This window comes from Cetorhinus maximus, chromosome 23 (assembly GCF_964194155.1).
Source record: "Cetorhinus maximus chromosome 23, sCetMax3.hap1.1, whole genome shotgun sequence".
NCBI classification, from domain to species: domain Eukaryota; kingdom Metazoa; phylum Chordata; class Chondrichthyes; order Lamniformes; family Cetorhinidae; genus Cetorhinus; species Cetorhinus maximus.
The window spans coordinates 18305085-18326310 of record NC_135901.1 but is presented as its reverse complement, the minus strand read 5'-3'; the positions used below and the strand labels follow the sequence as shown (position 1 = coordinate 18326310).

The 21226-nt window shown below is 44.4% G+C and overlaps 2 protein-coding genes across 2 annotated transcripts in view; one reads left to right on the top strand and one right to left on the bottom strand.

Annotated features, from left to right (window-relative positions):
* Positions 1-1991: 1991 nt before the first annotated feature.
* LOC144698404 (uncharacterized) overlaps positions 1992-21226 on the bottom strand; it is a 111490-nt gene continuing 92255 nt past the window's right edge. The window contains 2 exon segments of the mRNA XM_078570350.1: positions 1992-2106; positions 2185-2759. Of these exon segments, the coding sequence (XP_078426476.1) occupies positions 1992-2106; positions 2185-2759 (690 nt within the window).
* Positions 10132-12876, top strand: LOC144697180 (uncharacterized). The gene is made up of 2 exons (XM_078569047.1): positions 10132-10269; positions 10918-12876. Exon 2 carries the CDS (start codon positions 11275-11277, stop codon positions 12001-12003), a length of 729 nt encoding a protein of 242 aa, XP_078425173.1. The 5' UTR covers positions 10132-10269; positions 10918-11274; the 3' UTR covers positions 12004-12876.

The following is a 21226-nucleotide window of genomic DNA, read 5'->3' as shown; positions in this document are numbered from 1 at the left end:
GGATAGAGTGGACGTGGGGAAGATGTTTCCATTAGCAGGAGAGACTAGGACCTGAGGGCACAAACTCAGAGTAAAGGGAAGACCTTTTAGAACAGAGATGAGGAGAAACTTCTTTAGCCAGAGAGTGGTGAATCTATGGAATTCATTGCCACAGAAGGCTGTGGAGGCCAGGTCATTGAGAGTATTTAAGACTGAGATAGATAGGTTCTTGATTGGTAAGGGGATCAAAGGTTACGGGGAGAAGGCGGGAGAATGGGGTTGAGAAACCTATCAGCCATGACTGAATGGCGGAGCAGACTCGACGAGCTGATTGGCCTAATTTCTGCTCCTATGTCTTATCGTCTATTATTACATTCATACTCTGGTGCCTATTGCATCAACAATCAGGATCTTATTGTATAAATAATCATTGTCCGATTACATTAATAATCAGGATTAATTCAATTAATAATTAGTCCTATGGCATCAATAATCAGGATCCTATTACATTAAAGTCATTTTCCAATTGTGTCAATAATCAGGATCCTATAAGATGAATAATCAGGAGTCTATTACATTAATAATAACCTTCTCAAGGGCAATTAGGGATGGGCAATAAATACTAACCCAGTCAGTGACGCCCACATCCCATTAATGAATATAAAAGTTCAAATACATTAATAATCCTCACCACCACCACCCACCGCGCCCCCTGCCCCTCAGCACAACAGCTCTCGTCCCCTCAAATTTTCACTCTGGCATCACACAAAGCCTGAGGCATTAAAATGGGGTCACATCGGGAAAAAGTTTGGGAAGCACTGATTTAAACAACCCCTTTCTCAACTTTAAATGCACTTATCTCACAACTCAGCTCATCGTTCAATGCCACATCTCCATGAAACAAAAACAAAAAACGCTGGAAAAACTCAGCAGGTCTGACAGCATCTGTGGAGAGAAAGACTGAGTTAGTATTTCGAGTCCGTATGACTCTTCTTCAGACTGACGGACTCGAAACGTTAACTCTGTTTTTCTCTCCACAGATTCTGTCAGACCTGCTGAGTTTTTCCAGAATTTTTTGTTTTTGTTTCAGATTTCCAGCATCCGCAGTTATTTTGCCTTTATCACTTCTCCCTGATGAAAGTTATTATTATTCGTGATGATCAGGTGTCGTTGTGGGCTGTTGATTTCGGTGCAGGCATCTGTTTCACTCCATTCTTCACCCTGAAACTGTCGGAAGTGGTGCCGTCAAACTGTAGTCACTGCATGTTGTCATGAAAGGAGCAGATCAGACTGAGCAACTTTGGTGGATAGTCAATTTTCTCCAAAACCTTGTACAGTCCTGCCCTGCTGATGGTGTTAAATGCTTTACTGAGGTCTGCGATAGTAAAGAGGTGCGTCCTGTTCCCTACACTTCTCTTGTAGCTGGCGTATGGAGAAGAACATGTTCACTGTAGATCTGGCAGCACAGAAACCACACTGTACTTCTGGATACACTCAGTCTGCAAGTAGATGAAATCTTTAAGCATGAACCCAGCGAAGGCCTTCCCAGTGACACTAAGGAGTGAGATGTCCCTGTAGTTGTTGCAATCTCCTCTGTCACCTTTGTTTTTCCATTATGTGGTGATGTTTTTATCACACGTGTCCTGTGGAACTGATCCTGATTGTCAGCAAGGATTAAACAACATTTTCTAATTGGAGATGTTAATCAGTGGAACCTTTCAGACACTGAATTGTAGAGTTTACATCAAAGATCAATTTAGAATGAAGTAAAAATTCATGATTTTATTGTAAATGAATTCCTGTTGAGAATTCTTGAATTAAGGGGAAATGTCACAGATGGCGGTTTTAAATAGGTACATTGTAGCCCCAAAAATCAGTGACATCTCCAGAATATTAAACTCCAGCCACTTATAGGGCTGGTAACATCAGCAGAAACAAACCTAACATTGTCAGACTATCAGTCCTGGATGTGATCAACAGCAGAAAAATATTTCAGAATCCAGCCCCAAGAATTACTCATGAACTCGCTGATGTGTCAGCAGGTACCGTGACTGAATGAATCCCTTCCCACATGCAGAGCAGGTGAATGGCTTCTCCCCAGTGTGAGTGCATTTGTGTATATGCAAGCTGCCAGACTAAGTGAATCCCTTCCCAAACACGGAGCAGGTAAATGGCTTCTCCCCGGTGTGAGTGCACTCGTGTAACAGAAGGCTGCTGGACTGAGTGAATGTCTTCCCACACACGGAGCAGATGAATGGTCTCTCCCCAGTGTGTGTGCGTTGGTGAGCAGTGAGGGCCGATGACTGCCTGAAACTCTTTCCACGTGACGTGCAGCTGAATGGCTTCTCCTCGGTATGAATTCAATGGTGTTTTAGAAGGCTGGATGAATTAGAGAATTCCTTCCCACAAACACAGGTGAACGGCCTCTCCCCAGTGTGAACTCGCTTGTGTGAATTGAGGTCGACTGAACACCTCAATGTCTTCCCACAGCAAGTGCAGCTGAATGGCCTCTCCCCAGAGTGAACTCGCTGGTGTGTCAGCAGGGTGGATGACTGAGTCAATCCCTTCCCACACTTGGAGCAGGTGAATGGCCTCTCCCCAGTGTGAATTCGCTCGTGTGTCTTGAGGTCGGATGACTGCCTGAACCTCTTTCTACAGGAAGTGCAGCTGAATGGTTTCTCCTCAGTGTGAATTCGCTGGTGTGACCAAAGACCGGATGAATGAGTGAATCCCTTCCCACACACAGGGCAGGTGAATGGCCTCTCCCCAGTGTGAAGTCACTGGTGTGCAGAGAGGCTGGATGACTGCCTAAACCTCTTTCCACAGTATGTGTGCAGCTGAAAGGCCTCTCTTCAGTGTGTATTCGCTCGTGTAACATGAGGCAGGATGACTTCATAAATCCCTTCCCACGCACAGAACAGGTGAACGGCTTCTCCCCAGTGTGACTGCGCCGATGGTTTTCCAGTAGGGATGGATAATAGAATCCTTTACCACAGTCCTCACATTTCCACAGTTTCTCCATGGGACCCGATCCAATGTGGCTATGTCGATGGATTTCCAGAAGGGATGGATAATTGAATCCTTTCCCACAGTCCTCACATTTCCACGGTTTCTCCATGGTGCCTGTGTCCTCGTGTCTCTCCAGGTTGGATGATTAGTTGAAGCCTTGTCCACACACAGAACATGTGTACAGTTTCTCCCAATCTCAATAGTGTGGTGCTTTTTCAGGATCTGTAACTGGTTAAAGATTTCTCCACAGTCAGTTCACTGGAACACTCTTACTCACACGTGTGTCTCGGTGCTTTTCCAGTCACATTGATGTTTGAAATCTTTCCCCACAGATAAACATTTCTCCTTCCCATTCAGAGGCCAATGATATTCAGGTCCAGACATATCAAGTGGCTCTGTCAGATCTTGACGTGATGTTTGGATTGAGTTTCCTGTCTGTAAATCCTCCCCTTCCAATGCCCTGGGAAAGGAGTTTACAAATGTCATCCCTGTGAGTTCAGGATAGAAATCCAGAACAGACAATTCTAGTTTCTGTGGAACATTTTTCATTTTTGATCCCCACCCCACAATCTCTGTCTCTTGCCTGCACAGAATCCAGTTAAGTTTCTTTCTTCCATTCCCAGTTTTCTCTCCCTCTCTACTCTGTCTGGGTTCAGTTCACCACTCCCTGTTTGCAGACTGAGAATAAAATCAACGAGTCAATCATTTTCTCTCCTGGTCACTGGGACCCTGAAGCCCTGCCTACCCAATGTCACCTCACCAAGATGGCCACAGATGCACCCTACTGGCTGAACAAGCCCTGCCTTCCTCACTCAAATGGGAACAGGTGGCCTGGGTAACCAGGGCCAGTCACCAGGAAGGGAGACCCAACTCCCTGATTTGCTCAAACTATATCTTAGGCAGTCCCTTGGGATCAAGGATGATTTGCTTCCACTCTGATTTGATGACTGGTAAGTTCAATGCCTGATCTGCAGACTCTGCCACATGCGGGGCAGGTGGTGCCTAAAAGGTTGCGTAGGTGGGTTGTTTGGAGGTTTGTGCGCGCTCTCACACACCTCGACTTTGCCTCTGCATGTTTCCAAACTAGTCTCTCAATGTGTTAGGTACCTTACCAAATGAGACTTCTCCATTTGAGCAGTCACAAACCAGAGTCTCCCATGAGTTGGTGGGCATATTTGATCTCTTCAGGGGCATGTTGAGGAGATCACTGTTTTCACTGTCCTCCTGGGGTCTCCTGCTGTGACCAAGTTCCGAGTAGAACAGTTATTTCGGGTGTCTGGCAGCAGGAATATGAACAACATGTCCCGCCCAGCGGAGCTGGTTTAGAGTGACTGGTCCCTTGATGCTGGGCGAGTTGGCTTGGGAAAAGATGCTGCTGTGGGACTTCCTTTCTTGCCACTGGATTATAGACTCATAGACATTTACAGCACAGGAGGCCATTCGGCCCATCATGTGCACGCCGGTCAACAAAGATCTGACTACACTAATCCCTTTTCCAGCTCTTGGCCCATAGCCCTGGAGGCTATGGCAGTGCAAGTGAATATCTAAATACTTCTTAAATGTTACGAGAGATTCTGACTCAACCACCCTTTCAGGCAGTGAGTTCCAGACTCCCACCACCCTCTGGGTGAAAAAATTTCTCCTCAACTTCCCCTTATCCTTCTATCTCCTGCCTTAAATCTATTCCCCTTTGTTATTGACCCCTCTACTAATGGAAAAAGTGCCTTCCTATCCACCCTATCTATGCCCCTCATAATCTTATACACCTCTATCAAGTCCCCTCTCAACCTTTGCTGCTCCAAAGAAAACAACCCCAACCTATCTAATATTTCCTCATAGCTCAGATCCACCAGCCGAAGCAGCATCCTGGTCAATCTCCTCTGCACCCTCTCCAGTGCAAACACATCCTTCCTATAATGTGGTGACCAGAACTGCAAGCAGTACTCCAGTTGTTGCCTAACCAGTGTTTTATACAGTTCCAGCATAACCTCCCTGCTCTTGTATTCTACACTTCGGCTAATAAAGGCAAGTATCCCATATTCCTTCCCAACCACCTTATCTACCTGCCCTGCTACCTTCAGGGATCTGTGGATATGCACACCAAGGTCCCTCTGATCTTCAGTACTTTCCATGGTCCTACTATTCATAGTGTAATCCCTTGCCTTGTTAGCCCTCCTCAAGTGCATTACCTCACAATTTTCCAGGCTGAATTCCATTTGCCACTGCTCTGCCCACCTGACCAATCAATTGATATCCTCCTGCAGTTTACGGCTATCCTCCTCACTATTTACCACCCTACCAATTTTCATGTCATCTGCGAAATTCTTGATCATACACCCTACCTTTAAGTCAAAATCATTTATGTATACCACAAACAGCAAGGGCCCCAGCACTGAGCCCTGCGGAACCCCACTGGAAACAGACTTCCAGTCATAGAAACATCCCTTTGCTTCCTGCCTCTCAGCCAATTTTGGATCCAACATGCCATTTTGCCTTGGATCCCATGGGCTCTTACTTTCTTGACCAGTCTGTCATAAGGGACCTTATCAAAAGCCTTGCTAAAGTCCATGTAGACCACATCAAATACATTACCCTCATCGACACTGCTGGTTACCTCCTCAAAAACTTTGATCAACTTTGTCAAACACGACCTTCCCTTAACAAATCCATGTTGACTATCCCTGATCAATGCGTGTCTCTCCAAGTGCAGATATATTCTGTCCGTCAGGATTCTTTCTAGTAACTTCCCCACCACCGAGGTTAGACTGACAGGCCTGTAATTTCCTGGCCTATCCCTTCCCCCCTTTTTTAATAATGGGACAACTTTAGCAGTTCTCCAGCACCTCATCTGTGGCCAGAGAGGATTTGGAAATTACTGCCAAGGACCCTGATATCTCTTCCCTTGCCTCCCTCAGCAGCCTGGGATAAATCTCATCCGGGCCTGTGGATTTATCCACTTTTAAGGCCACTGATCCCGCTTGTACCTCTTCTCTCTCTGTGTTAATTTCCTCTAATATTTCACAGTCCTCCACCCTGATGTCTATACCTGCGTTATCCTTTTCCATTGTGAAGACCGACGCAAAGTATTCATTGAGGACTGTACCCACGTCTTCCGGGTCCACACACAGATTACCTCTATGGTCCCTAATTGGCCCCACTCTTTCCCGAGTTATTCTCTTGCTCTTTATATGTTTTAAAAACAGCTTTGGATTTTCCTTTATTCTATCCACCAATGCTTTCTCATGCTTTCCTAATTTCCTTTTTAAGTTGCCCCCTGCACTTTTTATACTCCTTTCGGGACTCTGCCGTATTGAGCCCTTGTTATCTTCCGTAAACTTCTCTTTTTTTCTTAATCCTAACTTTTATGTCCCTTGACACCCAGGGTTCTCCAGGCTTGGTCCCCCACTTTGTCTTTATGGGAACATATTTGCCCTGTACGCTTGCTATTTCCTCCTTTAATGCCTCCCACTGCTCTGACACAGTTATATCTGCAAGTAGCTGCTCCCAGTCCACTTGGGCCAAATCATATCCCAGCTTAGTAAAATTAGTCTTTCCCCAGTTTAGAAATTTTATTCCTGGCGCAACCTTATCCTATTCCATAACTATCCTAAATCTAACTGAGTTATGGTCACAAGATGCTCCCCTACTGATACGCCTTCCTCCTGCTCGGGTTCATTTCCAAATATTAGGTCCAGAACCGCCCCCTCTCTTGTTCGGCTTTCTATGTACTGGCTAAAAAAGTTCTCCTGGGTGCAACTTAAGAATTTTGTTCCCTCCCTACCTTGCACACTAAAACTATCCCAATTAATATTTGGGTAGTTAAAATCCCCTACTATTACTGCCTTATTATTCTTACACTGCTCTGAAATTTGATTACATATTTGATCCTCGATCTCTCCCTGACTGTTTGGGGGCCTATAGTACAGACCCAATAGCGTGTTTGCCCCTTTTGTGTTTGTTTACTTCTCCCCATATGGAATCATTTGATGATTTTTCCAAGATATCATCCCTCCTCACTGCTATGATTGATTTCTTGATCAATATTGCGACCCGCCCTCCTCTTCTATCCCCCTCTCTAACTTGTCTGAATACCCGAGGACCAGGAATGTCGAGCTGCCAATTCTGCCCTTCTTTTAGCCAAGTCTCGGTCATAGCTATGATATCATACTCCCACGTACCTATCTGTGCCCTCAGCTTGCCTGTCTTATTCCTCAGGCTCCTTGCATTAAAATATATTCCATTTAACCTTGCTAAACTCTCTTCTTTCTTATCTAGCCTTTGTTTCCTCTGCCTTCCAGACTCACTTACTGGCGTTTTAACTTCAAATTCCATCTCAGCTTCTCTCCCTCTGAACTACTTTTCAGGATCCCATTCCCCTGCCAATTTAGTTTAAATCTGCCCCAACAGCATTAGCAAATCTCCCAGTGAGGATGTTGGTCCCATTCCTGTGTAGATGTAAGCCGTCCACCTTGTACAGGTACCATTTCCTCCAGAAACGGTCCCAATGCCCCAAGAATCTGAAGCCCTCCCTCCTGCACCATTTCTCCAGCCATGCATTCATCTGCTCTATTCCTCTGTTCCTATACTCACTATTGCATGGCACTGGGAGTGATCTGGAGGTTACTGCCTTTGAAGTCCTGCATTTCAATTTCCGACCAAACTCCCTAAAGTCTGCTTGCAGAACCTCATTTTTCTTTCTTCCTATGCCATTGCTCCCAACATGGACCACGACCTCTGGCTGTTCACCCTTCCCCTTCAGAATCCTGCAGCCGTTCCATGACATCCTTGACCCTGGCATCCGGGACGCAACATACCATCCTGGAGTCACGTCTACGGCTGCAGAAGCGCATGTTTACTCCTCTCACTCCAGAATCCCCTACCACTATTGCCCTTCTACACTTCTTCCTCCCCCCACCGAGCAGCTGCATCACCCACAGTGCCATAGCCTTGGCTCTGGTTGGCCTCCACAGAGGAACTGTCACTCTCACCATTTTCCAAGGGCGTAAAACAGTTTGTGAGCGATTTGGAGGATCTTATGAAGGCACCGCTGTTGGTAGCACTCCAGTGGTTTGAGGTACCTGGTTTGAGGTAGGTTGTCCAAGTATCAGAAGCTTTTAGGAGCAGGTGGATCACTGCTATCCAGTAAACCATGAGCTGAGTCTCGGGTTTGACATCCTGACCCTCAAATACTCTGTTCATCGTTGGGCTGAAGACTGAGCTGGCACACTGGAGGCGATGAGCAATGTTGTCTTCTATGTCTGCCATCATCGAGAGGAGGCTCCCAAGATACAGAAAATGGTCCACATTTTGAGGAGGGGCTGGTAGGTGGTAAAATTCGCAAGATAAATAACAAATGGTGGGGAGAAAGTGCATAAGAGATCCAACAACTCGTGGAGACCAACAACATGTGTGGTTTCCTCAGTGCTGTCAAGACAATCTGTGACCCAAATACTCAAGGGCCCACCCCACTGAGCGCCAAGCACAGAGAGAGCTCATCAAGGACAGGGAGGCAATCAGTGCTCACTGGAGAGAACTCCTCAACTGAGACTGGGTCTCTGACTTCTATGTCCTCAACTCCATTGCTCAATACCCCGTCCGGCTCAGTCTCAGTGCTACCATGGCCCAGAGTGAAAATAAAAAAGCTATTTGACAGCTGAAAAACAACAAGACCTCTGGAACAGATGGAATCCCTGTTGAAATTCTGAAACATGGCGGAGTTACACTCCTGGCCCAGCTGCACAACTGCATATACCTCATTGGGAAGTGGGATCTCTGGGACACTGTGATTGTGACTGTATTCAATCCGAATGCGGTAATTACACAGCAGTCTCTCTGCTGCCTGCCACAAGGAAGAACATTGCAAGGATCCTCCTCAATTACCTTCTCTTAGTGGCCAAAGAGCTCCTTCCAGAGTTACAGTGTGGTTTCCCCCCCTCAAAAGGCACCATAGACATGATCTTCACTGTGTGGCAAACCCAAGAAAAATTGAAGGAACAGCACCGTTGTACTTGGCCTTTTCTGATCTCACAAAAGCTTTTTACACTATCAAACGTGATGTTTTATCCTGCGTCCTCCCCAAATTTGTCTGTCCTCAGAAATTTGTCACCATCCTCCCCCTACTCCACGATGACATGGAAGCCGTGAATCTCATCAACAAAATCATCACAGACCCTATTTCAGTGAAAACTGGGATCAGACAAGGCTGTGTCATTGCACCAACCCTCTTCTCCATTTTCTTATCTGCATTTCACCTCGAGAAAATTACCCGTGGGCATGGAGATAATCTACAGAACAGACAGGGAACCTACGCCACCTTCAAATCAGTCCAACCTCAGACATTGTGCTCCAATATGCAGATGCCTGATTTCCATGTTAAAACTATCCATTTGCCTTGATTCCATAATCCTTCATACTCTTGCCTCACAAACATCTAGAAATCTCAGTTTTTAAATTTCAATTGACGAAATCTCAACAGAATTCCAGATTTCCACCATATTTTCTGTGAACTGATTTCTGACATTGTTCCTGAACAGCCGAGTCTCAGTTACACAAATAAATATCACTGATTTGTACATTTAAATGGTAACAATTATTTTACTCTTAACTAATTATCCAACAAAATTTTAAAGAAACATAATAATTTTAGTAAAATACTGTGAATGCTGGAAATCTGAAATAAAAACAGAAATTTCTGGAAATCCTCAGCAGGTTTGGCAGCTTCTGTGAAGAGAGAGAAACAGATTTAACATTTCCAATCCAATATGATTCTTCTTCAGAACTGAGTATTTCCAGCATTCTGATTTCATTTTAAACACATAATTGATGTAAACTTTATTGTCCTTACAGGTATCTGGATATAAATCTGATTTCAGACCTTCCTCTTAACAGTTTTCAAACTGACTCCAGCTCATTGTCCATTCCTTCACTAAAGACCCGGATGGAAAACCCGCAGCACAAGATGGCGGTGGCCGGTTGCCCAGGTAACCCGGGCCTATCACCGGGGAAGAAGCCCGGTACTCATTCACCCCTTACCTTACCAAGATGACCGCCCATGCGCCCGGCTCCCTGAACAAGACCCACTTTCATCTCCCAAGATGGCGGCGTCCGGTGAGCCCGCTTCCAGTGCGCAGGTGCAGTGTGGGTGTGCGCTCTGAGCATGCTCAGTGTCAGTCATGGTGACAGAGTGAGGAGGAGCGGACGGTTTGGGAGGCGGGAGGAGATTGTGAGCACAGGGTAGGAATGGAAACCGCGGCTGGACTGGGAACTGGATCAACTTCTGGGGTAGGCCCCAAGCCCCGTGTTTACCCCGCGGTGACAGGCCCGGGGGGGAAGGAGCGATGGAGCCGGCGGCTGGACGGGGAGGATTTGGAAACACTTTGTGGATCCGCAAACCCTGAGGAATAATTGTCAGCTCCTGGTTTGCAGCTGCGGGGCTTCTCCCTCCCGGGAACAGGCCCAGGTTAACGGCCGCCATCCTGGGTCAGCGAGTGGAGGATGGTTCACATCAGAGGATGGGGGAGGGGGGACAATAAATAAGAGGTTACACTTTGGGCTCAAATCAATCAGGATCTGATCTGTGGGAAGGAAGGAAACCCTGGGAGGTGGGCGGGGAGGATTCAGAAACACACGCTGGAGACCCCAAACCCCCAATAAAACTCATTGATTTTATTGTCAGTCTGCAGACAGGAACTGGAGAACTGAACCCAGGCAGAGGAGAGGGAGGGAGAAAACTGGGAGTGGAGGAAAGAGATGGTGGAGATGGTGAGATGGGTTTGGATTTCAGCCCAGGGAGGAGGGAGAGTGTGTGGGATGGGGATTTACAACTTTCGGGAGCAAGAGAGGAAAAAATGTTCCATATAAGCTAGAATTGTCTGTTCTGTGTTTCTGTCCTGGACTGACAGTGATGACTTTTATAAACACCTTTTACAGGATATTAGAAAGTGAGGATTTGCAGACAGAAATCGCAAACCAAATGTCACGTCAAGATCTGGCAGAGTCGCTTGATTCATCGGGATCTGAATATCATCGGCCTTTGAATCTAGAAGGAGAAACGTTTGTTCTGTCTCCTTCTGAACTTTTGAAATATCAGTGTGACTGGTAAAGAACCGACAAACACTCATCCAAGTGAGAGTGTTCCAGTGAACTGACTGCGGAAAGCACCTTGACCTGTTACAAAGGCTGAAAAAAAATCACACCATTCACAGCAGGGCCAAACTGTGCATGTCTTTTGTATGTGGACAAGGCCTCAATTGATCATCACACCTGGAGAGACAGGACACCTGCACCATGGAGAAACCATGGAAATGTGGGGACTGCAGGAAGGGATTCAGAACCCCATCTCAACTGGAAATTCATCATCGCGTTCACTCCGGGGAGAGGCCGTTCAACTGCTCTGAATGCGGGAAGGTATTCACTCAGCTATCCCACTTGCTGAGGCACCAGCAAGTTCACACTGGAGAGAAGCCAATTACCTGCTCCAAGTGTGGGAAGGAATTCAGTGATTCATCCAACCTGCTGCGACACCAGCATGTTCACACTGGGGAGAGGCCATTCACCTGCTCCCTGTGTGGGAAGGGATTCAGTGATTATTCTGCCCTGCAGAAGCACCAGCGAGTTCACACCAGGGAGAGGCCGTTCACGTGCTCTGAATGTGGGAAGGAATTCACTCAGTCATGCAACCTCCTACGTCACCAGCGAGTTCACACCGGGGACAGGCCATTCACCTGCATTGTCTGCCAGAAGGGATTCAGTGATTCATCCACCCTACGAAAACACCAGCGAGTTCATACTGGAGAGAGGCCATTCACCTGTTCTGACTGTCAGAAGGGATTCACTCAGCTATGCAGCCTGCTGAGACATCAGCGAGTTCACACTGGGGAAAGACCATTCATCTGCTCTAAGTGTGGGAATGGATTCACTCAGCTATCCAGTCTGCTGAGACACCAGCGACTTCACAAACAAATACAGGGGTTGGATTCTGCTGTTAATGCTGCTGTTAATCACACCCAGGACTGAACAATGTTCATTCTGCAGTTGGAGTGGGAGGATCGGAGGATTTCTTTCTGCTGGACTGGCCGGTCTCACGATTTTGCTTTCAGTGGGCTGATGCTGTTTGAGCCTGGAAGTACACATTTCCACAGAAATGATCCACAAAAGCTGATGAAGTACATATATTTTATCCTGAATAGTAAATAGTGTTTGCCTACCACTAGAGATAGAACTAAAATAAATATATTTGTCTTTGTTCCTTTGAGTCTACTGTTCAGGGCCAGGCCAGTTGGCTCAATTAGTCTGTGTCAGTATTTATATTCCACATGATCCTCCACCCACCCCACTTCATCTCCCCCATCAGCATATCCTTCTATTCCTTTCTCCCTCATGTATGTATGTAGCTTCCCCTTAAATGTATTCATGCTGTTCACCTCAACCACTCGCTGTGGTAGCGAGTTCCACACTCTCACCACTCGCTGAGTAAAGAGGTTTCTCATGAAATCCCTGTTGGGTTATTGAATCCCTTCAAAATCTTAAAGACTTCCATCAGGTCACCCTTTGGTCTTCTCTTCCCTAGAGAAAAGTGCCTCAGCCTTTCCTGAGGGTTAAATGCTCTCAGTTCTTGTGAATCTTTGTTGCATCTTCTCCTGTGCTTCTGCTTTCTTTGCCTAAATGGAGATCACTAATATTGACAGTCCTCCCAGTGTAGTCTAACCATGGTTCTAAACAAGTTGGGCATAACCTCTCTGCTTTTCAATTCTCTAGAAAGGAACCCTATATATGGGCCCCACACTGTAGGAATGATGTGACGTTCTTAGCAAGGTTGCAGCAGGGATTGACAAGAGGGACTTCAGTTCATTGAAATTATTATTTTTTGGTCATTGAGTTATTAGGGCAGAGGAGGAGGCTATTCAACCCATGAGTACATGCCAGGGCTCAGTAGAGCAAACAAGTCTATTCTTAGTTTTCATTCCTTCACAGGATCTGAGTATTGCTGGCTGGGCCAGCATTTATTGCCCATTCCTAGTTGCCCTTGAGAAGGTGGTGGTGAGTTGCCTTCATGAACCACTGCAGTCCTTGTGGCATAGGTACACCACAGTGCTGTTTGGGAGGGAGTTCCAGGATTTTGACCCAGCGACAGTGAAGGAACAGCGATATATTTCCAAATCAGGATGGTGTGTGGCTTGAGGGGATCTTGTAGGTGATGGTGTTCCCATGTTTCTTCTGCCCTTGTCCTTCTAGATGGTCAAGGTCATAGGTTTGAAAGGTGCTGTTGAAGGAGCCTTTGTGAGTTGCTGCAGTGCATCTGCCACTATGCATTGGTGGTGGAGGCTGGTTCTATCCCTGTAGCTCTGAAAGTTTATTCCCCTCGAGTGTCCTTCCAATTCCTTTCGAAATCATTCCTCATCTCTGCTCCTCTTAGGCAGTGAGCTGCATGAAAATGTTCTTTCTCACATTCCCCTGCATCTCTTACCGAAAGCCTTAAATCTGTGTCCCCTCATCCTTGTACATTCAGCGAATGGGAACAGCTTTTCTTTGTCCACGTTATCTAAAATTGTGTGCACCTCTATGAAATCTCCCTTCAGGCTCCTTTGCTCCAAGGAGAACAACATCAGCCTGACATCTAAAATAAGGAACAAGCAAACAGAATACGTTAATGTCTGAAATCAAATAGGAATGCTTGAGTGCTGCTTTAAAGATATGATGAACATTTGTTCTGGACACTAAAGGAATTGGAATAACTCACCTTGGGTGTTGTTGAATGGAATATATCAATCTGGTATCCACCTACATTCTAGTGAAAGTCAGGAAAGTGTGGATGAGGTGAATAAGTTGACAGATTTCTTGGAGATATTTGCATCCTTTGCCTATGATTTTTTAAATTAAAGAACACCACATCGTCACTACGTGAAACATCAGGTCCTTACTGGAGGAGGTAGGCAAATATGTCAAGATTGACACCCACTCTGATCTTTTAATAAGAGCACCTGGAAGTTAATAATATGTGACATGATATTGGAATACCCATGTGAGTGTGCAGTTGTAATTTGTTACATGTGAAGCAACTAACACATAAATTCATGGCGAAATGCTTCTGAAGAATGGGCCTCAAACATGCACAGCCACTTGACAAACACCATGACACTCCCTTGGACCTTTTGATAAGATGACCTGAATGTCAAGAATGTGTAGCATCAGATTGGGATACTGGTGTGGGTGTGCAGATATCATTTCTTACATGTGTTTCAACTAGCATTGGGAAATGCATGATGAACTTCCACTGAAGACTGGGTCCCAAACATATGCAGCTACTTGACAAACAGCATGACATGAAACGATTCATGTGGCATGGGGAATGAGACAGCATTTTGACATTATCAAGGCATTGACACATACTCCTTAGAGAAACTGACTTTAAAACAACCAGGATAGAATTAAACACATTGGTCATGGTCAAAAGGAGTAAAATTAAAGCAAAAGGGATAAAAATTTGGATTGTACAATTAAGGGCTTGGGAGAAATAATACTCGGTAAGAACTGTCCACAAGTTGGATGGGGTACAGAGAGCTGGAGAATCCTGTACATCTATGCTTGATCTGTTGCTTGAAGCCTACATCCTTATGTATTAGTAACTTAGAACTCATAGTGTTCCCTCAGAAGAGGAAAAGATCGAGTAGATGTTATCCCAGTCGGGGCCAGAACAGAACTGGAAAATAACAGAGTGCAATTGAATGAGCGGTCGGAGAGAGAGTTCTCTCCTTTTTAAGGTGTAGGAATCCTTTGGGTTTTCTTGCTAATTAGTGAACATTAAATTAAATTCTATAACTGGCGGCACATTTATTTTTAATTTTATTGTTACACTTCTGTTTTTATTCCTGTTGTGATTATGCTCTGCGAAAGGCTGGTTGCCAGGTGACAGGATGGGAAATTGTGCTTTGGGTCTTCATTGACCCAATGTTTTATTGACCTGAAAGGTGTAAAAGGGGTCAAACCTCAGCAGAAATCTAACAGAGCTGAGAACAGATGACTTTCTATGTGGGAACAGGGAGATAATCAGCTCCCGGAGGACAGAGAAAAGAAGAGTACCATGAATTATAGATGACGTCTGGGTATCAAATCCACCATGTTTTCACTGCTTGGCATGGGAATGCTGACTCTCTGTACCAGGGACGGAGTGTGGGGGGCCAGTTGTTTGAGAGTTTGACGTGGCTTGGATGGGTACAGATGGTTCAATGACAGGTTTTGTAATTAGTCCATTCAAATGTTAGGTAGGCAATGATTGGGTGAAATCAGTCTCCATAGACTTTGCAATGTATAAAAGTATAAGAAGGGATGCCCCAAGCACAGAGATTTGTAGAAGTTTTATACATTACATTGACTGGTGCCATAGTGTCTGGGGCAGACCAGGGAGCATTTACATGGAGATGGTGCTTCTACCCAGAGTGTAATGGTAATGCTGCTGCACTTTGAGATACTACTGCTCAGACATTAGCAAGTGTCAGGTCTTATTTGTCCTGAATAAAACCTAACCACTGTCACCAGTAAGGGTTATTGTGAATCATTTCAGAGTTTGGGAAAAGGGAATAAAGGATTATTTGATTCCCTGAACTCCATTTTCTAACATTACTGTGTCAATAACAAAATCTCATCTTCTCCCCTATGGCTAATTTGCCAATTACCTAAGAGGGACTCACTTTCTGTTAAAGAGTCTAATAAACCCTCTCATCTGCTTTCCCTAAAGTTCTTAAATGTATTCATGAAAAGTTTAGCAAAATGCAAATATTTTTATTGTTTAAAGTCTATTAATGAAAGAAAATATGGTTAAAAAAAAACATTTCTTGAAGACCAAAGGTAGCCAGAGTAAAAGGATATGCAAAATTGTCATTTGGTAAGATAGGACTTGAATATTGCTCTACAGAGACATGACTAAGATTTTCACCTTGCACTCGTCAGGGACACTCGCAAGAACATCAACATAAAGGAGAAAACAACAGTTTATACTGTGTGTGAAGAGAGTGCTGATTGGTTGGCAAGTGGCGTTGCCATGGAGACTGCACCACTGCTGGTGACTGACAGTTAACTGCCAAGCATTGTTTGCAATTTAAACCAGGCAGCTTGACCCTGATTGGTCAAGGCATTGCCCTGAGGAATGAGTCCGTGAATGGTTGTCACTTATTTTCTTCAGCTGAAACAGGCGCCATGTTTGTACATATTCTTCCTGTCTGCAAAGAACAAGGCCCTATGCATTAATATGTAGCTTCCAGTACATGCTAATACACTAAATTGCAAGCCCAACTGACAATCTTAAATTGATTGCCAGGGTAATTCTTAGCACATTGAGGATTATTTAGCCAATGTTGTCCAATTGCAGAATCACGTCTAATGTGGGACACTGTTGTTTTGAGTTTTGCAGGCATGGACTGGCTGGTTACAGCCTGTACCCTGCCCATTGCGAACGGCGGCTGGGACATGCTGTTTGATATGATCCACCAGTCTTTGGGATGTACAGTCTACATACCTAGCGTCACACTGGCACTGAAATTCACAAACTACATTATTCATTTGTGTGATAGAATGTCTTTTTGGTTTGACAGCAGCATCCTGTTAGTGGTGAATACCACTTATATTGCTATTGCATAGTAGCAGCGTGAAACAGCTGTTTGACCTGTTGCTCAAATTTTTGAGATACCTTGCCCTTCCAAGATAACCTGAGGTAGACTGGGCACTTTTCAGGGCTGAAAGTGATGGCCTTAGGCCCATTCATGAGTTTGTGTGATATACAGCCCAAAATGATCTGACCAGGGTAGCCATTATCCTGAAGGATGCCTTTGATGTGCCCTATATCGGCATCGAGCTTGCATGGTTGGCAAATGGCTCGGGCCCTATTTATAACGTCGTCAATCAGACCAATCTTACAGTGTGTGGAACTGTAAGAATCCCAACGTGTATATTGAGAAGTGAGACCGCACCCAACCAGCCCGTGCTTGCAAAACTCAAAAAAAGTACCCAATATTAGATGTGATTCCGTGACTGGACAACACTTGCTAAATAAAAGCAAAATACTGTGGATACTGGAAATCTAAAACAAAAATAAAAATAGCTGGAGTAACTCTGCAGGTCTGACAGCATCTGTGGAGAGGAATACAGTTAACATTTCGAGTCCATATGACTCTTCATCAGAACTGAGGAAATATAGAAATGAGGTAAAATATAAGCTGGTTGAGGGGGGTGGGACAGGTAGAGCTGGATAGAGGGCCAGTGATGGGTGGAGGCAAAGAAGAGATTGCCAAAGATGTCATAGACAAAAGGACGAAGGGGTGTTGACGGTGGTGATATTAGCTAAGGAATGTGCTAATAGTGACATTAAAGGTAGAAAGCAGGACGAGCAAGGTACAGATAGCCCTAGTGGGGGTGGGGTGAAGGGAAGGGATCGAAATAGGCTAAAAGGTGGAGATAAAACAATGGATGGAAATATATTTAAAAATAATGGAAATAGGTGGGAAAAGAAAATTATATTTAAAGAATATAAATTATTGGAAAAAGGAGGATGGGAAAGGGGGTGGGGATGGAGGAGAGAGTTCATGATCTGCAATTGTTGAGCTCAATATTCAGTCCGGAAGGCTGTAAAGTGCCTGGTCGGAAGATGAGGTGCTGTTCCTCCAGTTTGCGTTGAGCTTCACTGGAACATTGCAGCAGGCCAAGGACGGACATGTGGGCATGAGAGCAGGGTGGCGTGTTGAAATATATTTTTCTTTTCCCACCTATTTCCATTATTTTTAAATGTATTTCCATCCATTGTTTCATCTCCACCTTTTAGCCTATTTCGATCCCTCCCCCCCACCCCACCCCCCACTAGGGCTACCTGTTACTTGCCCATCCTGCTTTCTACCCTTAATGTCACCATTAGCACATTCCTTAGCTAATATCACCACCGTCAACACCCCTTTGTCCTTTTGTCTATGACATCTTTGGTAACCTCTTCTTTGCCTCCCCCTATCACTTACTAAATAACCCTCAATGTGCTAAGAATTACGCTGACAACGAATTTAAGGTTGTCATTCCAGGTTGCAATGTAGTGCATATGCATGTACTGGAAGCTACATCTATTAATACAGGGGCCTGTCCATTGCAGACAGAAAGAACATATACACACATTGTGTCTGTTTCAGCTAAACAAAATAAGTGACAGCCATTCACTGACTCATTCCTCAGGGCAATGCCCTGACCAATCAGGGTCAAGCTGCCTGGTTTAAATTTCAAACAATGTGTGGCAGTTACCTATCAGTCACCAAAAATGGTACATTCTGAATGGCAACGTCACTTGCCTACCAATCAGCATTCTCCTCACATATAGTATAAATTGTTGTTTTCCTGCTTACATTGGTATTCTTGCAAGTGTCCAGATGATTGCAAGATGAAAAGCTTAAACATGTCTCTTTTTTCAGCATTATGTAAAATGTTCAGGACCCAAATGGTTTCTCTTTGGCTCCTCTGTACCCTGTTCCCATGACTCCTCACTTTGAACAAGAGGAAACTGAACCTCAGGGGTCGCGTCACCATCAGCCCTACTCACCCCCTCCCTCCCCAATTGGTTGGAGGCCAATTTCTGTATTAGTCCACCAGAACCTTCCTGTCTCTTTTAGTTTGACACTCATGGCAGTTTCCCAACTGGGGTGTAGGCCCCATTATTCTCAGCTAAATTCAGCTCTCAGCTCTGTTGCCTGGCTGTCATTGACACAAGCAATAGAGACAGAAAAGTGCTGGAGGCTCAAATGGGAAGTCGAAACTTGTGGTTCTAAACCAACATTTGAATATTTGTCTGTCAAATACTTGTTTTTAATATGGGTTTTTTTAAGGTTTAGATTTAGGCACTGGAGGCAAAGGGTATGTTTCCCTTTCTAACTTTGTATTGTCTGTCGTGTCAGCCGTGGCTCAGTGGATCACACTCTCACCTCTGAGTCAGAAAGTCATTGTGGGAAATTCCCAGTCCAGGAGCCTGAGGGCAAACTCATGTCCAACATTCCAAGTGCCAGTACTGAGCGAGTGTTGCACTGTTGGAGCTGCTGTCTTTTGGATGAGATGTTAATGCAAGTGCCAGTCTGCTGCCTTGGGCAGACTGAAAAGTTCCCATGGTTCGAAGAAGAGCAGGGGAGTTAACCCCGGTATCACGGCCAATATTTATCAATCAACATCACTAAAAACAGATCATCTGGTCATTATAGCATTGTTCTTTGTGGGATCTTGCTGCTGCTGATTGGCTGCTGAGTTTCCTACATTACAACAGTGACTGCACTCCAAAAGTACTTCATTGGCTGTATAGGGCTTTGGGATGTATTGTGGCCATGAAAGATGCTATATAAATGCAAGATTTAAATTTGAAGTTTCTATTATCTGATCTTGCTTAATTGTTAATTGTTAAAAGTTAATTGATTTCAGCCACCCCCAACTTGCTATTTAATAAATTTGCTTTCCTTTGGACAAGACTTTCACCAAATAAGGCAAAGGCAGAATTCTCTGGGTAGTTAGTGTAAAACGTTTATTGAAAGAAAAGTGTTTCCTTAAAAACATTAACAAATTGACTTTTACAACTTCATATGTGAGATCAGCCCATGGAAGCGTAACTCTCCCAGGCTCCTTCTTCGACAGTAATTCTTGTGGATTTCAGCCTCGGGATCTGGTTCCTTCTTTGTCAGTAATTTCCTTGGAACTCAGCCTTGGGAATCTTCAGTACTTGGATAGCAAGGAAGACCGTTGGAACCTCTACTTTTATCCCCAAAGTGACCATTAACTCAAGTCAGAGTGGGGTCTGTCGTAGCATGACAATTGGTCAATCTGGTTACTAGATTAATTTAACTGGATTCCCAATTACTTACATCATCTTAATTCATTATCTCAGACAGGAGAACAATAGAACTGTTTCATACTGTCCCTTCATCTGATTCTATATAATCCCTTATTCATAAAGTTCAATTTTGAGGCTAAGCAGATTTTGAAGATCTCTCTTGCCACTACATTTATCTTCACATACACACAGCAATTAAGGTTTTTCATCTTTACAGCAAATAAAACTCACCTTTTTGTTATAACTACTGATTCATTATTCATTCATTAATTGTAACTCAAGGCTCATTACTTATTCAATCATCCATTGTTGACTAGTAGTTAATTAATACAGTAATCTTTAATTAATACACTTTGTTAATACAAGATAGTCTGGTTCAAAAAGACAGTTTGTGGAAGACAATAGCTTTGCTTCTTACTAATCTTGATCAGATCAAACAATGAGCCTTATCCTTGAGCTGCACTTTGGCAGAATATGATGTCCTGTAGCTTATCAAAATTAGAAAAGAATTTCTTTGTTTAAACAATTCCTGCTAGCTCTGAATTGGACAGATTCTTGAAATGAAAAGAAAATTGCAGGGCTATGCAATTAATTGGATAGCTGGCTTGAGCATGATGGGATGAATGGCCTCATTCTGTGCTCTAGGAGTCTTGTGTACATTTAAAGCGAGTGGTAATGACCTTGAACCCACTTCCTGTGAGGGTGGTAGAAGCAGAGGTGTTGGAATGATTTTGAAAGGAAATTGGATGGGCACATGAGGAAAATAAAACTACAGGGATACGGGGATAGAACAGGGTAATGAGACTCACTTGTTTGCTCTACAGAGAGTCAGTGTGGCCTTGATGGGCCAAAAGGCCATCTTCCCTACCCTAATGACCCTATGATCTAAAGAAAGAAACTTCAGCTGCTGCAGTTCTCCAACTAACTGAAGTCCCTCATCCCTGGTGTCATTCTCTTAAATCCTCTCTCCAGCCTCTTGAAGAACTTGACGTATTTTCTTCAATATGGGGCCCATATTGGTCCCTCTCCAGAGGGATAGAGTTGAAAAGCAGGGAGGTTATGTTCAACTTGTTCAGAACCATGGTTAGACTACACTGGGAAGACTGTCAATATTTGTGGTCTCTATTTAGAAAAGGGAAATACAGGCACTGGAGAAGGGGCAACAAAGATTCACAAGAATAATGCCAGAACTGACAGCATTTAACCCTCAGGAAAGGCTGGGGCATTTTTCTCATTTCTAGAGAAGACTGAAGGGTGACCTGTTGGAAGTCTTTAAGATTGTGAAGGGGTTCAATGATCCAATAGGGATTTCATGAGAAACATCTTTGCCCAGCGAATGATGAGAATATGGAACTCACTACCACAGCGAGTGGTTGAGGTGAATAGCATGAATACATTTAAGGG

Excerpts from the sequence above, each read along its gene's own strand:
- LOC144697180 (XM_078569047.1), top strand. The coding sequence starts at position 11,275 with ATGGAGAAACCATGGAAATGTGGGGACTGCAGGAAGGGATTCAGAACC.